A 19910-nucleotide genomic window follows, 5' to 3' on the forward strand; every position below is an offset into this window, starting at 1 on the left:
CAAAACCTTTTAATCAATGTAGCTACAGTATATTATGCATCATGTGCATATTACTAGAGTTTTTCAACCAGTGCTCTGTGGTCTGTAAAGGCTGCTAGTGGTCCCTGACGCTGCATATAGTTTCACGGTGGAAATCTTTTTTTTTTTTTTACTCAGTGGTGAAATTTACCCAATTCAGAATGGTAGTTAGACAAAAATCTCTGGTCCACAGACAACAGTTCTCAGACATAAACTGTGAGTGTATGATGTAGGCCCAGTGTGTGTGTGTGTGTGTGTGTGTGTGTGTGTGTGTGTGTGTGCGCACGTGCACGTGTGTGTGTTTGTGTGTGTGTGTTTATTAAATTAATCTAAACAGAATGCAGCACAGCCTTAACAGTCAGCAAAATACAAATGTTTGGATTTCCTAAGGATTTTACTCTTATTTCTATAGGCTAGCTTTATGAAACACTATTACTTTAAGGATGAAGAAGCTCAAGTTAGGAATTTCCTGGTGGTTATTAGAATTTGTTCCCCTAGAGTCCTATTCTGATGCGGTGCATTGCTTTTCTTCTGACAGTAGGCCTAAAGATAGTTCCACCGAATAATATTGCAGAAATAGAACCATTAACAAACTGTGACTAAGTGATGCTATTCCGGTAGTGTAAGTGGATATGAGTAGGCTACGTGTGCTTGTAGCTCTCCAGTGAATGATGTGCACATTCAAGACAATCCAGGACGAAGCTCATTAGCGATGGCTTTCAGGGAGTTCAGAGTCGATATCCCACAATTCCATGCGTTCTCACTACGATCAGAGAGGCGAACGCTCTAGAATTGGGAAACATTCCCTTCTCCGGGAGTCCTGTCAAGGGATGGGAAGCGTATGCTGTCGCCACCGGCCTGCCTGGGTGTATGCGAGTGTGGATTTTAACATCACAGCACCGCACTTTTGATCATATAATTCAAAGTGGATTCCTTCTGTGCGCGAAAGGGAACTAACTGAGGTAACGTAGATAAAATGCCTGTCTTGTGTTGTGCTTCTCTAGCTCAGTAACATTAGCTATCTGCTTTTCATGCTGGATGTAAAGTCCAGGCCCAGTGAAAGTGAAACAACCGCTTTCAACATTTTTGTGTAGGTTGTTTAACCCGTAGTATGGCTTACAATTAGGTTTGGCAGTTTTGTATTCAGTAACCTGGGTTGTGTATCGTTTCCCATTAGCGTAGATTTGCTTTGGCTAGTCAGTTGTCGTCGTGCCTAGTCTTTTCCTTCGTTTTCTCTCTGCCGGGTAACGTTTACGTTAAGCTAAAACTAAACGTTATCTGAATTGCTGATAAGGTCATTCAAGATTGTATATCCGATAGTCCTTGCTCTCTTTGGAGATAAATGATCATCCAATATACCTGTTCTCTGCAATTAAGTTACACCTTAAAGATTACAGCATGCACTTCAAACAGCACCACCCCTCTTTGTGGTTAAATCAAGATTCTTCAGGGCATGTTTTAGCAGTAACCTGTCCAATGTTAACCAGTATGTTACACAGGCTGTGTTGACACCGCACTTTTAAGCCCCTTTTGTGATAAGTTTATTCTGCTCGCCCTTGTGGCAACCCATGGTTCTGAGAAATATTTTGTAGACCACCCACTTGAGCCCTATAATAGACCAGCTGGTTTCCACACAATATTTTGCACTCTTTGGGTAAGAACTCTAGTCATTAAAACTTCACTGACATTAACACAATCAACGACATTGTATCAGCCTAGTTGGCTACATTCATGCATGATGCGTTCATTTGATTAGTGGAGCATCGTGATATCCCATAATATGGATAGCAGCACTGACAGCTAGCAAGCTAGTTTTAAACCTAAAACGTGAATGAGGCCTGTTTAGTAAACTCCCGTGTTGACTCGAAGAGTGCACACAGCACATTCCACCCCTGCACAATGTCCCAAAACATCCCAGGCATCCTCCTCCCTGTGTGGACAAACACAGGGGAGTCGTGGCCCCACTATTATTCCAGCTCATCCAGCATTCATTTCAGTTGGGACCCCGCCACATTCACTGTGGACTGAGTGACTGGGGTCATGTTTAGGGGCAAAGCGTGGGGTTGGGTGTCATGGGAGGCATTTGCCGAGGGTGTTGTGTCTGTGGCTCATGGCTGTATTATTGAATTACGAAGATGTCTGTTGAATCTTTTTAGACCCAGTGTGCTCTGTGTCTGTGTCTGTGTCTATGTAGCCATACTATTTTTGCGGTTTTGTCTTGGTTGTGTGTGTATGTCCATGTGTTTGATTGTTTCATAGTGGAGCATATGACACAGAGGCCTGCCTCCAACACGGACACTAGGAATGTCTTGGGGTGCTATTATATCAGCCCCAGCTATTTGTCATCCCTACTCATTCATTGGCACAGCTGTGTCACAGTGTCAAGGGTGTAATCCAGGAGCAGCAGGCCTGCCTGCCACATCATTCCACCGGACTGCCCAGTGAGGGTGGACTTTTCACGCGGCCCGGTTGACGCGCTGACTGTCCCATACGTCCGTCCATCCCACACTGTCCACATGAGGTTACTCCAGCGCTTTGGAGGTGTCTGGTGATACTTCCGTCTGGTCCACCAAACTGCTTCCAAGCTGAACCTCATGTCACCACCATGGGCATCTGTGGACACAGACTAATGACAAGCTTCGGCCCATTTGTGGTTTTGGCCTGCAGATGGTCTTCTCAGTGCAGACATGCCCTGTCTCCCTCTCTCTCTCTGTGTGTGTCTCTCTCTCTCTCTCTCTCTCTCTCTCTCTCTCTCTCTCTCTCTCTCTCTCTCTTTCGCTCTCTCGCTCTCTGTCTCAGTCTTGGTCACTCTTTGTAATTTCTGTCACACTAGCCACATTAGCCTGCTTCTCATGCCAGTACACCAACAGAGCTTGAGGAGTGACTGTTTCTGGCAGCCCAGCTAGCCGATATCAAATGCAATCACTGTGAAACCACAACTCTAGTAGGCTACCATGTAGACTAGGCCATCACTGCCTGATCATGTTGAGGACGTGCTTTATCGTAAGATTAGGATGGGCATTTGGAATTCTTCCAGTCTGAGTGTGTAGTATGTGAATGTCTGTTCCCCCCCTTTGCCAAAAGTGTGTTTATAGATTAGTGAACCCCCCTCTGGGAGCTTTGATTGAGATATCTGCTATTGGGTTTAACGAGGTCGAGCGGATGTAGTAGCTGGCTCACGCAGTGGGGGGAATCCTGACCCAGATGTGTCTCCTCCTCCCCCGGCGACGTCCACTCTTGGACAAACCCTTTTGATAACCGACCTCTTTGCTCGCTGATTTCCTCCTAATTTTTAATGGACTGTTTAATGGTCAAAAATGCAAAAGATTTGCCTAATGTTTGCTTTTAGTGTAAGTGTATTTGTCACAATATCTTAGGGAACTACACTCCCCATCTGAGAAATGGTAGCTCCGTTCAGAGGAAGGTCAGATAATGAACTGAGATGACGAAACACTAAAAGGATCAATTCCGTGTCAGTTTCTGTCTCAAAGTTAATGTCAGATATTGCAAAACAACATTGAGGGGCTTCAACCAAACCCTGATTAGCTCCATCTTCCCTGAGGTTAAAAATAAACATCATTGTCAACAATTTGATCTCTGAGCAAGATGAAGTAACTCTTATTTTGGAACACTGAGGGATGTTCTCATTCGTTCAGGACGGCACGTCCAGATACCTGGATCCCTTTAACCCTGCTCTTCTCAAAGGAATTTACCCGCCCAAGTCCAGGCTCCTGACTGACCCCTGCGCTCACACAGGGTCTTATCTTATGTAACATGACTTATGGCCTGTCTTCACCTGTCGTTGTCGGCGTTTATTTGGAAGAAAAAAAACACTTTTCTGGAGTCGAAAGTATGAGTGGCGCCAGCGTAGCATGGGTCTGTTTGATATTTGATGGGACGCTGATAACTGTGAAGGTTTCCTCCGCAGCAGGCCAATGAAAAGCATTCCTGGTTGAGGTCTGTTTTCCTCTCTGCCTGTAATTGATGGTTGTCTAGTCTGGTGGATGGGGCCCACGTGAAATTTCCATAGAGAAGGTAAAAAAGAAGGTATTAGGGGTGTGTGTGTGTGTGTGTGTGTTAGAGACAGAGAGAGAGAGAGAGAGAATGCAAGGTATGCATTGGAATGGTGCTTAGGTTATGTTTATGTTACTCCTGTGTATATGTAGGCTGTGCAGTATGGAATTGAGTAGAAAAGTCCTAGCCTAGCTTTTATGAAACAATAGCATCACCTGGCATTGGTATGTGAATTTGGTCCTAGTTTTTGGCAAAGTCAGAAGAGGCCCGCTGACTTCAGCATATAGGCTAAACGTTTTCCTCAGGGCCCTCTGAAAGGAGCATGGTAAAGGTAGCAGGGCTGAGTCATAAATAGCTCTCGCGGACGTGACTTTCATGCGTTATTGGCTGCCCTGAGACCGACCAGGCAGCACAGGTCGAGGGCGGACTGAGGGAAGTCAGGATGAAGGTCAACGTTTAGTGGGTCAGCAGGAAGTTCCATCTGTGGGCTCGTGGGCATTGCAGTGGCCCTCCCTGCCACTAACCCCCTAAACCTACACACTGTACAGCGTCTGTTTTTCCTGTTCTGTGAAACAAACAAGGCCCTGTTTAAGAAACCTTCCCCTGGTGTTGAGCAGCATTAGGCATCCCCCCCCCCAACAGTCTTGGGAGGAAAAGCAATTTGGCATGTCTGTCTCACCCCCGTAGTCGGCAAATAAACACACAAACCACTTAAACACATGTGGCACAGTCAGTAGCACAACGTCTGCTGTTTGTGAACTAGGCTAAGCTTGAAAGAAAAAACGTGTGTGTTCGTGACTGTGTAGAAGCCATGTGACTAGTATTGAAGCCGCTTGGGGAAATTATTTGTCAGTTGAACTTGTGGTGTGGAATGTGTAAGAAGGGAGTATTGCTTTGTGAAAAGACACATGCAGGGCCTCTGAATATTGGGGGTGTAAGAGAGACTGGGATGACTGTAGTTTTGTCACTGCTGGGTCCTCCACATGACTGCAGAGCTCCCCTTTTCAGGGAAAAAAAATCAAGAAAAGGTCCTCTCACTCATTCATCTTCATTTAGGGTCTTAGGCTTAATTGGAATTTCAGAGGCAGACCAGTGCGTTTCTATTGTGAAATGCTCTTTTTGTTCGGCCCATTCTTGACTGAATGGACTTATCAGTGAAGAGAATGGTCTGGGACCACTGTATAGTACACAATTAAAGTGAGACTGACGAGGAGGCCATATTATTTGTGTATTGGATGAGTGGACATTGGACCTTACAAACTCTCCTCTCTCTCTCTCTCTCTCTCTCTCTCTCTCTCTCTCTCTCTCTCTCTCTCTCTCTCTCTCTCTCTCTCTCTCTCTCTCTCTCTCTCTCTCTCTCTCTCTCTCTCTCTCTCTCTCTCTCTCTCTCAAACATGCACACAAGGTTGTGATTGCTCCGACCAAATGGAGTTCCTTTACAGCGCTCTCACACAAAGACCTATTAGGTGGTCTTTTTTCCCCCAGGAGTCAGCTCCAAAGTGTGTGTGACTGTGCGTGTGTTAATACCTGCTTAATGTTAGGTGTCGATATTTCAGTGGTCTTGGAATGTGAGCACTGGAATGTGAATTAGTGTCTGCTGTAAGTGTGTTAAGCTGTTAAAAACATGTCCGTATACGTGTGTGTGTGTGTGTGTGTGTGTGTGTGGGTGCGTGCGTGCGCGTTTGTGCAAATGAGGCAGATTGACGAAGAATGGACAATGCTTTGGACATTGCCTCAGCCAATGTTTTGGTCTTCTCCAGTGTAGCATAATAATCCTAATTCAGAGTGCGTGTGTGTGTGTGCACGTGTGTGTTTTGGGGCCTGAGTTAGGTGGAACTGATGTAGCGAGTGTGAAATTGGAGATTGTTTCAGCCAGTATCCGATTTAATGGTATGAACCAGTATCTGAGCAGTATCTGTACATGTATCTGATTGTTCTTCATTGCACCTGGCTATGCATCATCAGTATGTAGCCTTAGGCTATATGGCTTTGGGTTTGTGACCGATGACAGTTTTGCTAGAGAAATTTGTCCTTACTTTGTTGAGATACAGTAAGAGTATGTCTAAGAGTATGTCTTCACTCTTCAGTTGTACATTTATATTCTGAGTAGAATTGTATGCAAATGAGTGGGTGCTCGAGGTCATCAGTGATTGTATTGTATGTGTCATCATGATATCTGCTTGTAATCATTGTGGTTTTCATACAGTACATGTGTAATAGGCTTTGAATGTGAAACTGTGTGTGTGTGTGTGACTCAGTGTAAGGCCGTAGGTTCTGGCAGTGTTGTACCGGCTGCGGTAGCGTCAGCAGCACGTGTCAGCTGCCCAAACCTCTCAGCTGAGCAATGTTACCCCGAGCCCTTCCCGACCCGACTCCCTCTGAGCATCTAGAATCTCAGCTCTATTATGATTTTCCAGCCTGTTATTGTCTGCTCCAGCCTCATAGGGGGAAATACTACTGGCAGGCATCCTGCACTTACACGCTCAGACCTCTAACCAAAAGCCTAGAAAAGACCGAATCGTCCACATTTAGTCGGTCATTTCGTTGTGCTTTTATTTTCCGACGAGTAGACAGGTTGTCTGTTTATGGTCGTCCGTGTATTTTTCTCTGACTTCGTTTTCTCACGACTTGGCTGCGTCGGTTTCTCACGCGTCTCGACCTGTGTGAGGTCGACTGAGCCAAAATTTTTGAAAATTTGTTTTGTTACGTTTCGTCTTTGTTTTGTCTTCAGATCAGGCAGATCGGCTTCAAAGGGAGCTGGTAAAAGAGAGGAAGATAGACATTCCCAGTTGGATACGGGCGTGTATCCTACGAGGAGACTTCTGTGAGCCCTTGTGTTGTTTTGGCGCGTCGGGGGGAGGGGGGCAAATGTCGGCCCCCCTTTCTTGGGGGTAGCCGACGGCTCTCTGGTGGTCGGAAATGTGGACTTGAAGGCTCTGAGCTTCTGGGTAGCAATGCCAAGACACCAGTGCCCCCCCACCATCCCTTGAACTCTATTGTAATCTATCTACTCGCTGACGATCAACACATAGCCTAGATTCTAATTATGCATCACCCAGTGCTGTGTGTAGGGTGTCATACTTTTCTCCCTTTCTGTGTTTCTTTTTCTGTCTGTCCGTCTGTCTGTCTGTCCGTCTGTCACCCAAACACGCACAAACACACAGACACACATACTCTCTCTCTCTCACTCACTCTTCTCTCGCTCTCACACACACACACACACACACACACATACACTTGGCCCAATCCCAGCAGGCTGTGTGGAAACAGATTTGAAGTCTTGAGCATGCGAGCGTCCTTTCTCAGGGCACCAGTATCTGACCCCCTCAGGCAGCAACGGCCAGTCTGCCCCTAGCAAGCCTTTTAAGGCCACAGCCCAAGTGGCCTCCCCCCCCCCCCCTTCCCCCTCTCCCTCTCCCTCTCCCTCTCCCGCTCTCTCTCACTCTCACTCCCTCTCTTCCCCTCCGCCCATGATGAGGTGATAAGAGAAACAGCTCTGTCTGGCCTAAGACCCTCCAATCAGCTGGTTTGTGTGTGTTCAAACCGGCGTCAGTTTGACAGTTCCCTCACCCTCCGTGTGAATTATGAAAATACGTGAATGAGAGAGACCGAGAGAGCACGCGTGTTTGAAACAACTCCGTAGGGACTTGAGAGTGAACATTATCCTTCACTGGACTTACTTAAGAACTTAAAGAGCATACTATACTTTATACACCAGCAATAGAATGTGTTCTCCCAAGAAGAAACCCACTACTGCGGGGATGAGGTAAACTGCCGGAGAATTAAACAGATTGGCTTATAACCAAAGCAAATGCGAATCGGCACCGTAAGAAGTTTCTGTTGCCGGTGATAATGTTTTGTCTGTGTTATGTCTGCTTAGCAGTCATTGTACCTGACAGTTTGATTACTACTGTTTGTAAGCTGCCGTGTAATAAGTATTGTGGTCTGTTAAGCGGCTGCTTGAAGAGAAACTGTACACACAGTTGGGTCTGAATGACATTAGATACGCCTTTGATGTGAGTAAGTGTAGCGTTCATGGTTGCGGTTGTCTTTACCTACTCGGGAGTGTTTTATTTATGTTGGCCATGTTGTTAGTCCGTGGAATAGACAATGTACTTTACTGTAGACAGTATGAATTCTTTTTGCAGCACTAAGTCTATTGGCTATCACATCATTCCATATTGATCGTGCCTTAATCTGCTATTTTATCTGGGTATTGTTCTTTAATCAATCAGCCTGGTGCTGGTTGTTATGGTGATCGTGAATGATATGACTCCATCTAGTGGTGGTCTGCTGGACCAAAGCCAAGGTCCTCTGGACACTGACTAGAGGATGTGTGTTGCCAGATAAGTCAGTTGAGGATCAGGACACAAGTGAAGGCCAAGAGAAGCAGAATAATGCTTCTGTGCCAACACAGATAGACTGAGGCACTTCAACATCTGCCAGAGTAAATATAATGACCTGATCATTAACTATGTCCTGTTCTCAGAAGATCAAGTGTACTGTTTGAAGTTGTTATTTAAACGCATGCCGATCTTATCGTCGCAGTTATATAAACGGCGACTTTTTTTTGGTGATGTTTCTCCTCAGATTGCGCAGTAAATGTATCAGAAGTCTGGAACCCAGCATGAAAAAGGCGAGCAGGCCGGCGGCTGCTACCACCAAGGCAGCAGGGGGCGCTAAAGCACAGCAGGCCGAGAAGGGCAAAGCCGAGGGTGCTGCCAACAGCATGGGCACAGGGGGCAAGAGCACAGCAAAGACTGCAGCCGCGGGACCACTAGCTAAGGTACATTTACCCCTCTCTTGTTATAGTATTGTACTAGGGGTTCTGAGCCAATCGGTTAATTGCTTGTGTTGTGAACTGTCTCCTTCGGCAGACAAAAAGCAGTGATGATCTGCCTGCTGCTACCACTGGAAGTGGAACGGCCGCAGTAGGAACCAACACCGGCACCAAGACCAAAAGGGCAGGCAGCACCACGTCCAACCCCAGCAACCCAGAGACCAAGACTAGAAGCACCTCAGGTGTCTTTTCTCTCTCGGAGAATAGTTGCCTCTGATGATGGCAGTTATAGACATTGGCCGGGTTTCCCAGATTCGTTAAGAAGCTCTTAAGTGCTAAGAACTTCTTAGGAGCGCTCTAAGAACGTTCTAGGAACGCTCCTAAGAAGTTCTTAGCACTTAAGAGCTTCTTAACGAATCTGGGGAACGCGGCCCTTTTCTATAGAGACGTTTTGTTATTGGCAGAGTTCATTTTCTTGGTTAGATTTTTACAATATCTCCTTGAATTGTATTTGATTATTTGTTCTACTTCATTTTTTTGAAGGCTCGATGAGCAGACGCGGTCCATCGTCTCAGTCGAAAGAGGCCGGCTCCAGCCGCGAGAGCCTGAGGGAGCGCTCTCGAGCCGGCGCCGCCAAGAAGGCCTCGGGTCCGTCGGACCCCGCCGCCCTGCCCAAGCGCTCGCGCTGCCGCGTGCTGGCCGAGTCCGAGTCGAGCCTCATGAGCAAGTCGCGCTCGGACGGCCAGATCAGCCAGAAGGCCCTGCTGGAGGCCCGGGTCAAGGACCTCCTGGGGCTGGCCAAGAGCAAGGACCTGGAGATCGTCCACCTGAGGGGTGAGCTGCGCAACATGCACTCCCAGCTCGGGATGCTGGAGCCCGGGCCCGACGAAACCAACGAAGGTGCGGCCAGCGAGGAGCCCGGCGGCGATTTAGCCAACGGCGTCGACGTCGGAGACGAAGACGAAGTCCCGGCGGCGGCGGCGGCGAAGGCGGCGCCCGAGAAGGAGCCGGCGGGTCCGTTCAGCGCGGCCGACGTGGAGTCGACGCTGCTGCTGCTGCAGGACCAGAACATGGGCATCCGCGGCGAGCTCAACCTGCTGAAGAGCGAGAACCGCATGCTGAAGGACCGGCTCAACGCGCTGGGCTTCTCCCTGGAGCGGCTGGACAGCCCGGACAAGGGCCTGCGCTGCGCCTCGCTCAGCCCGGAGCCCGGCACGGTCAGCAGCAGCGGCGGACCGGGCAGCGCCGGCACCAGAGCCTCCTCGGCCGAAGGCTCGGCCCGGGGCTCCACGGAGGACCTGCTGGCCGACCACCACCACCGGCGTCCGCGTCCGCTCTCCCCGGAGGCGGGCGACAGCGAGGGCAGCGAGGCCTACCAGCCGGCGGTCACGTCCAGCGACGACGCGCTGGACGCCCCCTCGGGCTCCTCGTCCGAGTCGGAGGGCTGCGGCAGCAGCGAGGTGTCGGTGGCGTGCCTGACCGAGCGCATCCACCAGATGGAGGAGAACCAGCACAGCACGTGCGAGGAGCTGCAGGCCACGCTCCAGGAGCTCGCCGACCTGCAGCAGATCGCCCAGGAGCTGAGCTCGGAGAACGAGCGGCTGGGCGAGGAGCGCGCGCTGCTGGTGGACTCGCTGTGCCAGCAGGGCGAGCGGCTGGAGCTCTACGGCCGGCAGCTGGAGCTGTTCCGCGGGCTGCTGGACGAGCACCGCGTGCCGTACGCCGGCGGGAACGGCGACCCGAGCGACCCGGACGCGCCGCCGCCGCACAAGAGCGGGCGGTATCTCGAGCTCGAGCGGCGCTACGGCGAGCTGGTCGAGGGCGCGCGCTGCGAACGCGAGCAGCTGCTCGGCGTCCAGCAGCAGCTGAGCGGCGCGCTCAAGATGGCCGAGCAGGAGAACGCCGAGGCCCAGGGGCTGGCGGGGGCGCTCAAGGAGCGCGTGCAGCGCGCCGAGCGGGCCGCCGAGGCCGAGCGGAGGCAGCGGGACGCGGCGGCGGCCGAGCTGGAGGCCCTGCGGGCCGCGTCCGGCGCGGACCACGCCGAGCTGGCGCGGTGCCGCGGGCAGCTGGAGCAGGAGCGGCAGAGGGTGGCCCAGCTGCTGGCCATGCACGGCGCCGGCGAGAAGAGCGACGTCCGCCAGCTGCTGGACAGCGAGCGCGTGGAGAAGGAGCGCGCGGAGAGCCGGGCCGCGCAGCTGCAGGAGGAGCTCGGACACACCAGAGGCCAGGCCGCACAGCTCCGAGAAGCCATCAGCAAGGTGAGGAGGAGGAGGAGGAGGAGGAGGATGCCAGCAGACACACACCAGCACACACACTATACTCATACGCATACATATGCATCATGTTCTCTCCCACACATTCAGATGTTAAAGGAGAAACTCAGCGATTCTTCACATAATATGTCTGTTTCTCAAGGTCACTGAGAGCTGTCAGCACGACAGAAAATGAAAACGATCGGTTTTACCGAGCTTGAGTTACTGCAGCCAGCAGTTACAGCTTTCAGACAGCTACAATGTTACAGATTGGGGCATACTCATCCCCATGTTCCCTGTGTTCATGCCCCCAGAGTGTAGTGCTGTAGCTGCCTGGCTGCATTAGCTTTCTATGTGAAAAAGCACCAGATTTCACCTTAAGGTCTGGAGAAATACCTAAAATGGGAATCGGAAAACAAGAACCTGATATTGAACTGTAGAATCTGAGGATTGAATCAATTTCTGGAGTTATTGTACTCTTGAATTATTATATTCTTGACTTGACTGAGTTTTGAATTTGAATTAACATTGAGTGAAATTGTGAAATGTTGTGCAATAGAACCACCAGGCACCAGCCGGTAGCTGGTAAAATGTGAAAGTGGTTGGAACACAGAGTAATGATTTACTATTGAGCGAATATGTGAACTATTGGTGAATTTTATCATTGGCTGGTACATTTCAAAAAGTTCATTTCCTCCTCCGTTCCCCCCCCTCTCAAAGCTGGAGAGCGACTTCGGTGCGTTCCGCGGCGAGGTCCAGCAGCAGCTGGCCGAGCAGAAGCGCGCACTGGAGAAGCAGCGTCTGGAGCTGCAGGACAAGGACGCCGACATCGCCAACATGAAGGAGACCATCTTCGAGCTGGAGGACGAGGTGGAGCAGCACCGCACCGTCAAGCTCCACGACAACCTCATCATCTCCGACCTGGAGAGTGAGTCCTGCCGCCGCCCTCCTCTCTTTCGTCTCACCTCTCACTGATCTGTTGCTCTCTCCCTCCTCTGCTCTACTGTATCCCTCCTTCACGGAAGGTCACATGGGCATTTATGGAGAAAATGGCACCCACATTTTACATCTCTAGAAATTTCACATCTCTAGAACCTGTTTATTTGTTACTTTCTGTTGTCGTTTACATATACATTTGGCCACTAGAGGGTGCTATCTGACAGGCATCTTGTTGGGACGTATCAGTCTCTAGGTGCAGGTGAAGCTGATTGTTGTCTCTCTCTCATCTCCTTTAGATACAGTCAAGAAGCTAACAGACCAAAGATATGATATGGAGAAGGAGATCAAAATCCTCAATCGCAAAATACGGGTTTGTATGACTTTTTCACATTGATAAGCCAGGGCTTTTTGTTATGTGTAGCGTGATCAGGGTTTATAAAGTGTGTGTGTGTGTGTGTGTGTGTGTGCAGGAGGAGTCTGCCGAGTGGCGGCAGTTTCAATCGGACCTGCAGACGGCGGTGGTCATCGCTAACGACATCAAGTCGGAGGCGCAGGAGGAGATCGGGGACCTGCGGCGACGCCTGCTGGAGGCTCAGGACAAGAACGAGAAGATGAGCAAAGAGCTGGACGAGCTCAAGAACCGCAAGTACGACAACGAGTGTGTGTGTGTGTGTGTGTGTGTGTGTGAATTTGTTTATGTGCAGGGTACATATTTACACGCCAACGTAAAAAATGTCAGTGTTTGATTGACAATATGCAAATGTATGCATATAGCGGTGAAACTGCATGAATGTGTAGCCTACCGCAGGGTATGTTATAACTATAAGGGAGAGATTGATTGTGTGTGTGTGTGTGTGTGCGTGTGTGTGTGTGTGTTCCAGGCAGGATGAGGAGCGCGGGCGTGTGTATAACTACATGAACGCTGTGGAGAGAGACCTGGCTGCACTGAGGCAGGGTATGGGCCTTAGCCGCCGCTCCTCCACTTCCTCTGAACCATCGCCCACTGTTAAAACACTCATCAAGAGCTTCGACAACGCCTCACAAGGTGTGAACACACTCACACTCTCACACATTCTCTCACACTCTCACACACACACACACACACACACACACCTACATAAATGCAATCTCGGATGCAAGCACAGATTACTTGCAAATAGCAAGTATGAGATGCTCAGCAAAGCACAAGTAGAAGATGACAGCGGAAAACCATGCACACACAGTACTGTATATAGACACTGTGCAGCAGAGGTTTACTGATGATAATCTTGTCGTGTGTGTGTGTGTGTGTTTTCACAGGACCTGTCCCCGCTGTTGTCCCTGCCGTTGCCGCCGCGGCAGCAATTCCGCGTACCCCTCTGAGCCCGAGCCCTCTGAAGACCCCTCCGGCTGCTGCCGTCTCTCCGATACAGGTGAGCTCGAGGTCACAGGGGTCAAAAGGTCACGACCGATGTCACATACTTGACCTCTTTTTAAAAATGAAGAAGACAGATGTGATTTCAATCCTGACCTGCACATGAGCAAACATGCCAGTATAACTTCAGCACTGGTCTGTGTCTGCTTTAGCCATCTTGGCTAGGTAGTACAATAAGCAACACATTTGGACCACCAACATGGTCGCCGACATTAAAGGAAGAGCTCGACATTCTAATCCACTTTTCAAATTCACCGAAGTGGTTCTTAGATTACTAGTTCTACCGGTAAGAGTATTAACTGTCTTTTTCATTGTCTGCCATCATAAAAAAAAAACTCAGCAAAGAAAAGTGCCTCAGACAGACCAAGCCATGACCAGAATGAATGGGATGCCTGTAATGTCTTTGGTAAACGCTTGTTGATATTTGAACTCTGCAGCCAGAGTGGTGGAGGGACTCACTCGTGAAGTGTTGCCGTCTCTAGCCAGAGTCTGTTTTACTCCAGTTGACTGATGGATTTGAGCCACCAACACACATCTGGCTCATGGAACAATTACATTGCTATTTTTGTGAGGGAGTAGTCAGCCTGGCGCAAGCTAGCGAGAGGTTACAGTCAACTGGATGGCATCCGTTCCCTCTACTTGGAACTCAACCACACGCAGTGTCATAAGACAGTAAGCTACAGTGGAATCCCGTGTCCGTTCCCGTGATCTCTGCGGGCAGAAACCTGATGTATCATATGAGGTAGATGGTGTTATGAAGAAATGTAGTCTGGCATAAACCCTATTGATGGGGAGGAAGGCTGGCCCATTGTTTTTCAGGGAAATTCCATAAGTTCCTGGACTCGACTTCTGAGAGCGCATGAGAACAAATCGGTTGTTAACGGCTGCCGTAAGGTCCTCATAACGTTGATTTATGTCACAGGAGAGAGTATGCCTCTCTGTCGTGCAAGGCAGTTATGTGAGGTTGTTCATGAGTTGATTTCAGGTTTTCATCCTGCTGGTTGTGTGTTCTGATAATGTGACAAACTCCTCTCCATGATTTCACCTTTCTGTTTGTACGTCGTGTGATGAGGCTGTGACTGCGATCAAAGGGGAGTTTATGTGGCTTTGACGTCCTAATGGAGTTAGCAGATGGATGGGATGTGTGCTCACACACGTGCACGTCATCTACATACAATACTGTGGATGCCTTGGCTCCAGGGGTAGTCCCTCTGTCTGTCTGTCTATGTCGGTTTGTCTCTCTGCCTCTGTCTCTCTCTCTCTCTCTCTCTCTCTCTCTCTCTCTCTCTCTCTCTCTCTCTCTCTCTCTCTCTCTCTCTCTCTCTCTCTCTCTCTCAGCTTAATGATAATTATCTCTCTCTCTCTCTGTCTCTCTCTCTCAGCTTAATGATAATTATCTCCCTCTCTTTCTCTCTCTCTCTTTCTCTCTCTTTCTCTCTCTCAGCTTAATGATAGTTATCTCTCTCTCTCTCTCTCTTTCTCTCTCTCTCTCCCTCTCTGTCTGTCTCTCTCTCTCCCAGAGGCTAGCTTTGACACCACACAGACAAGCGGTGGGCTGTGCAGGGACTGAGACAAGCAGAAATGAGAAATGTTAGCGCGCGGTGTGCGTACGGGATTTCCCTCCCAACCAACCCCCCCCCACCTCTCTCTGGACGCTCCGTAGGCGGATGTCCTCTAGAGAGACTCCTCCTTCAGCGCGCAGCTCAGGCTTCATTTACAATGCAAGCGCACCTTTTAATGGACAAAACAGGATGTTTGTGCTGAAAAAGAAACATGCAGAGCGGGGTATTGATAGTTATTTTCAGGTCTTCATTCTCTTGTTTGTTCTCTATTCGAGTGGGGAGAGGACTGTGTTGACCATGCAGAATGTCAGGGTAGATTAGTGGCGAAACTGCACTCGTGGCAGCCTTTCTTTTGGTATCATTCATTGCCTCCAGGACACAGTCACACACATACCGTGCCAATATGGCATTCAGCTAGAATCTTAATTCATGACAGCCAATGGGTTTGGTCCGTGAATGAAGATGGTGCTCTACTGTGGGGGAAAATGTCTCCCAGGGAGATTGATATTCCCAGGAAGCGCTGCAGTCCTTCATGGCTGCTCCTTTGGATGGTCATAAAAGCCGTGCAGAGGAAAAAGCTTGACCTCTCTTTCATGAAGGTCACACAGGTTTATTAAAGATGAAATATTCAGTGGTATGTCCAGACCACCGTCTCCGTCATGTGTCTGGACTGTGGACTCGTATGTGAGGATGGCGGAGTAGGGGAGGAGGAGGAGGAGGAGGAGGAGGATGGACATATGAGAGGAAGGAAACGGGTTTTCCTTGAGATTCCATAGAGAGGAGAGATGGCCTCCTCCTCCATCTGACATAATCACGGAAGCCCACAGCATCCCAGAGGTCCAGTAGAACAGCATTACAGATCTGTCCTGCTATGTGTGATGGACCAAATAAAACAAACAACAAACACACACACAGAAAGCACATTCAAGCTGTTCCATGAACTTACAGCCATTAACATGCAGAACTGGTGTTTTATATCCCTTATATCACGTTGTTTACACTAAATGTTTACACCTGCATGTCTTCATCCTCAATCTGGTTAAATTCATCACTGTGAGACTTGGTCATTTTACGAGCGCTTCAAATACACACAGTGTCTGGAAATAGACGCTTCTTCCGCAAGGATGATGATCTACACATCCTTAATCTGTTTAGCGATTTCATTCGATTTCATTTGTCGTCGAGAGCCAAAAAACGAACAGACACTGGGACTCGCTGGATGTCTGTGCGCCCATCCAGTAAAGCCCAGAAGATGCCCTGTGGAGACAAACGCTTCGCATACCTCGGCGGAACGAGCGTCTGTGCGTAATTCAGTTAGGGAGTGTGTGTGTGTGCGTAAGAGTCCCAGAAGTCATGGTGCTCGACATGACCACAGGGCAATAAATCCCACTCATCTGAGCTGTGATGAATATGAGCATTGTGGATGCAAACAAGCGCTCCCTTATGATGGTGTGTTTGTAGCTGCGTTAGCCACAAGTAATTGACGCGTATTTTTAGGACTTTATTACTCAGATGATTGGACACTGTCGCACTTAGGGGAAAGCTGAAGGTCTTAAATTCAGTCCGTGTAAACCGCACCACTGTCTAGGAAGTTTGTTTGAGGACACTGCTGCGACCTTTGACCTCCATCTTGTTTGTGCTATGTGCTAATATCAGCTGATAAACGCAAGCTTTATTTCGTTCCAAAGAAAGGTTATGATATCTATGTGAAATGGTCTTGACCTGCGCTGTCTTGGTTTGCAGCGGCACTCTGCGACCACGCCCAAACCCCTCTCCTCTCTGGTGGACAAAAGACCAAGCTACTCCGACCTCAGTATGCCAGGTATGTTCCTCCCTGCACCCCACCGGGCCCCATCACACACACACACACACACACACACACACACACACGCACGCACACACACTGTAAAGCAGATGGGAATCTCTCTCAGGAATCTGAAACAGGTGTGTAGCAGACCTTGCCTCAGATCCTACACAAACCATACCATATGCAAGACTGTTTTTGGGAGGTAGGGTGAGTTCAGGAGGGCTTGGGGTTATATAAATATACCATATACTGAAGGTTTTGAAGTATTGGTATTGTCTTTACATTTGTCTCCTGTCTCCGTGCGTGCGTGCGTTTGGGTGTTCTGTTCCATTATTATGGACACACCAGCCTACCTGCAGGCCTCTTGGTTCCCCACTGTTCCAATAAAACATGAAACTAAAACCCAATATAGTGTACATCTGTGTGCATGTGTGTGTGTCTGTGTATATCTCTGTGTGTGTATATCCTTGTGTGTGTGTTTGTTTGTTTTTGTTTGTTTGTTAATGTGTGTGTGTGTGTGGTGTGTGTGTGTGTGTGTTAACCCATCAGGAGAGCACCTTCTCCGTACTTCACCGGGCACACGTTCAGGCTCAGCCCTCCAGCGGGTGCCCAACATTGACTCGTCCAAATCCATCTCAGGTGTGTGTACGATTGTGTGCCGTTTGTGTGCCATCTGTCGTTTGCTGCTGTTGGTATCAATGGCTGTGTTTCCATACACTCTATATCCCCCTTAAGGTCCATATTCTGGTTACAGCAGTATTCAGAATATGATGTTTCCATGTGCATCAGAAAAGGGGATATTCTTGTTTACATGTTAATCAGTATATTTGGAATAAATAGCCATGTGCAGTTGAGCTAGTATCTGCATCATGACCTTAACAGCCTCTGTCCCCAAATTTAATTCATGAAGATGAAATACAGGTGAAATTGGCCAGATTAGAGCCGTTAATGTCTTGCATTTTAGCCTTATAATTGGCCGCTTTGTGGCGATTCCTCATTTGTCAGATGTGCGCGGTGGTGCGCCAAACCTTCTTTGAGCATTACGATGCATTCACCCATTGTGAAATTCCTTCATGACTTATAAACGTTCAGGTTTTAATGCATAAATTTACATCAAACATCATCTTTCCTCTCTACAAGTGCAAACTTTTTGCCACACTTTTCCCTACGTTTGCCAAGTGTCAGAGCATCAAACCTACTGTAGCTACCTAAATTCCTTGCATGAACATGTTCAGACGGAATTTGATATTCTAAAAGGGGCATTTTCTGTCCAATGTGTTTACATTCCACAATATTCCAGTTAAAAGAGGCATTTATTAGGGGTTCGGAATATGAGCTTAATCCTGTTATGGCAGCTGGAATAAGGTGTTTACATGACTCATGCGCAGTCGGAATATTGTAATTATTCCAGAATATGGTGTACATGGAAATGTAGTAATTGTTGTCATTGATGTTTTGTCTCATTATAGCAGTTAAGTGGTGATTAGTGTCTCTGTGATTAGTGGGTTTCAGCTGTGTTTGTGTGTGTGCGTGTGTGTGCGTGTGTGCGTGTGTGTGTGTGTGTGTGTGTGTGTGTGCGTGTGTGCGTGTGTGTGCGTGTGTGTGTGCGTGCGTGTGCGCGTGTGTGTGTCTGCGTGTGTGTGCTCAGTTTGTTTGCTGACTCTCCTGTTGTGTTTCTCAGTGTCTCGGCGTAGCAGTGAAGAGCTGAAGAGGGACCTGTCCGTCACGGACAACAGCGGCTCCACCCCCCTGATTACGCTTGGACCCGCCTCCCCTCAGCTGTCACTCACCTCAAGCTCCTCCCCCACAGCATCAGTCACCCCCACAGCCAGAGGACGCTTAAGGTAAAGAACAAAACCACCCGGCCCTGTGTTATGGCTCGTTTCATTGGCCTCGGATATAGCTGCTGACAATTGCATCCGACACCCAAGTTGACTATGTTCCAGTTGTGATAAGTCAGAAGAACAAGTTTATAACCATGAGATGCAAATATGACAAAACTGCTTATAAACAATACAATGCAATACAATATGGCTTTCCTTTACGGTTGATGGGCGCAGGCATCTTGACATTTTCAAACTCAGGCTTGAATCATGAACATCCTCCCTAACAACAAACACAGTTTTGGGAGGAACTGTGTTTGCAGCATAACAAAATAAAACTCAATGGAGTGCAGTGCCTGAAGACATCCCAGACTGATGGTTTTGTTAAAGATGGGAACCCCAGATATGCAGAAATAGAAGCATCATTGATACATATGATGAAGTTATTGCCTGTGATTCAGTATTGCGGGTTGAATTGTAAAATTTGATGGAGTGTATGAAAGTGACCAAATCCAGTACAGAGTAGAATGTTGAGTCCTCCTCTGTTAGATTTACAGTCTCCGTCCCCGTTTGACTGACTCTGTCATACACATTGTTGTTCTCTCCCCAAATGCAGTGCAGGTCACAGAATTGTCAACCATTATTTGTGCAAAACAAAATCCTCAAATATAGTCATTTGCCGTTTGATTTTGCACTGTGAGTATTTGTACTCCGAAACGGTTGACACTCTTCTTCAGTGAACACATTCTGTCACTTCCGCTTTCTTTTCTCGTCACCTGTTCGTTTGCACTTTCTGCATGGCTGTGTTTCTGAGGTCTATATTTGTTATTGGTCTCTTCATCCTCTCTCTCTGTCACACTTGAGTGTCCTCTCCTGCCTCTGTAGGTCTCTCTCTCTGTGTTCTTCCTGCCTGACTTCCTGTCTCACTTCCTGTGTGGCACACCTGTTGCCCTGACTATTGGAGCTGCCCGTGTATCTACCTGTCTCTCTGCCTGCCAGCCTGTGTGTCTGTATGTGAGTCTTATAATCAGAGAGGGTTAAAGATGGTAATCAAGGATCTTTGTTATAATCTCTCCTTTTCCCGTCTGTGGGGGCCTGACGGTAATAGGTACAGTACCTGTTACAGTAAGTCTCAGTCTTATGGGCGCTGCATGATTGAGGTTTGTCATCGCGTCTTTACATTGAGCTGGCTGTAGGTACTCAGTGTTGCGCAACAGTAGGTGTCCAGTTTCTCGATGACGATGACAGACGTGTCATCGGAGCCCAGGAATGATGGGAAGGCAACTCGGGAGCTGAATGGC

At 48.5% G+C, this 19910-nt stretch overlaps 1 protein-coding gene across 1 annotated transcript in view; it reads left to right on the forward strand.

The window, feature by feature from the left end:
- Positions 1–811: 811 nt before the first annotated feature.
- The window catches only part of specc1lb (sperm antigen with calponin homology and coiled-coil domains 1-like b), a 29964-nt gene continuing 10865 nt past the window's right edge, over positions 812–19910 (forward strand). The window contains exons 1-12 of the mRNA XM_062554407.1: positions 812–980; positions 8623–8818; positions 8910–9054; positions 9356–11070; positions 11785–11992; positions 12300–12373; positions 12474–12649; positions 12885–13048; positions 13303–13415; positions 16723–16801; positions 17336–17425; positions 18468–18630. Coding sequence (XP_062410391.1) covers positions 8660–8818; positions 8910–9054; positions 9356–11070; positions 11785–11992; positions 12300–12373; positions 12474–12649; positions 12885–13048; positions 13303–13415; positions 16723–16801; positions 17336–17425; positions 18468–18630 — 3086 coding nt within the window. The 5' untranslated portion in view covers positions 812–980; positions 8623–8659. The remainder of the gene's footprint in view (positions 981–8622; positions 8819–8909; positions 9055–9355; positions 11071–11784; positions 11993–12299; positions 12374–12473; positions 12650–12884; positions 13049–13302; positions 13416–16722; positions 16802–17335; positions 17426–18467; positions 18631–19910) is intronic.

The sequence above is a fragment of the Sardina pilchardus genome, chromosome 14 (assembly GCF_963854185.1).
Source record: "Sardina pilchardus chromosome 14, fSarPil1.1, whole genome shotgun sequence".
NCBI lineage: Eukaryota > Metazoa > Chordata > Actinopteri > Clupeiformes > Clupeidae > Sardina > Sardina pilchardus.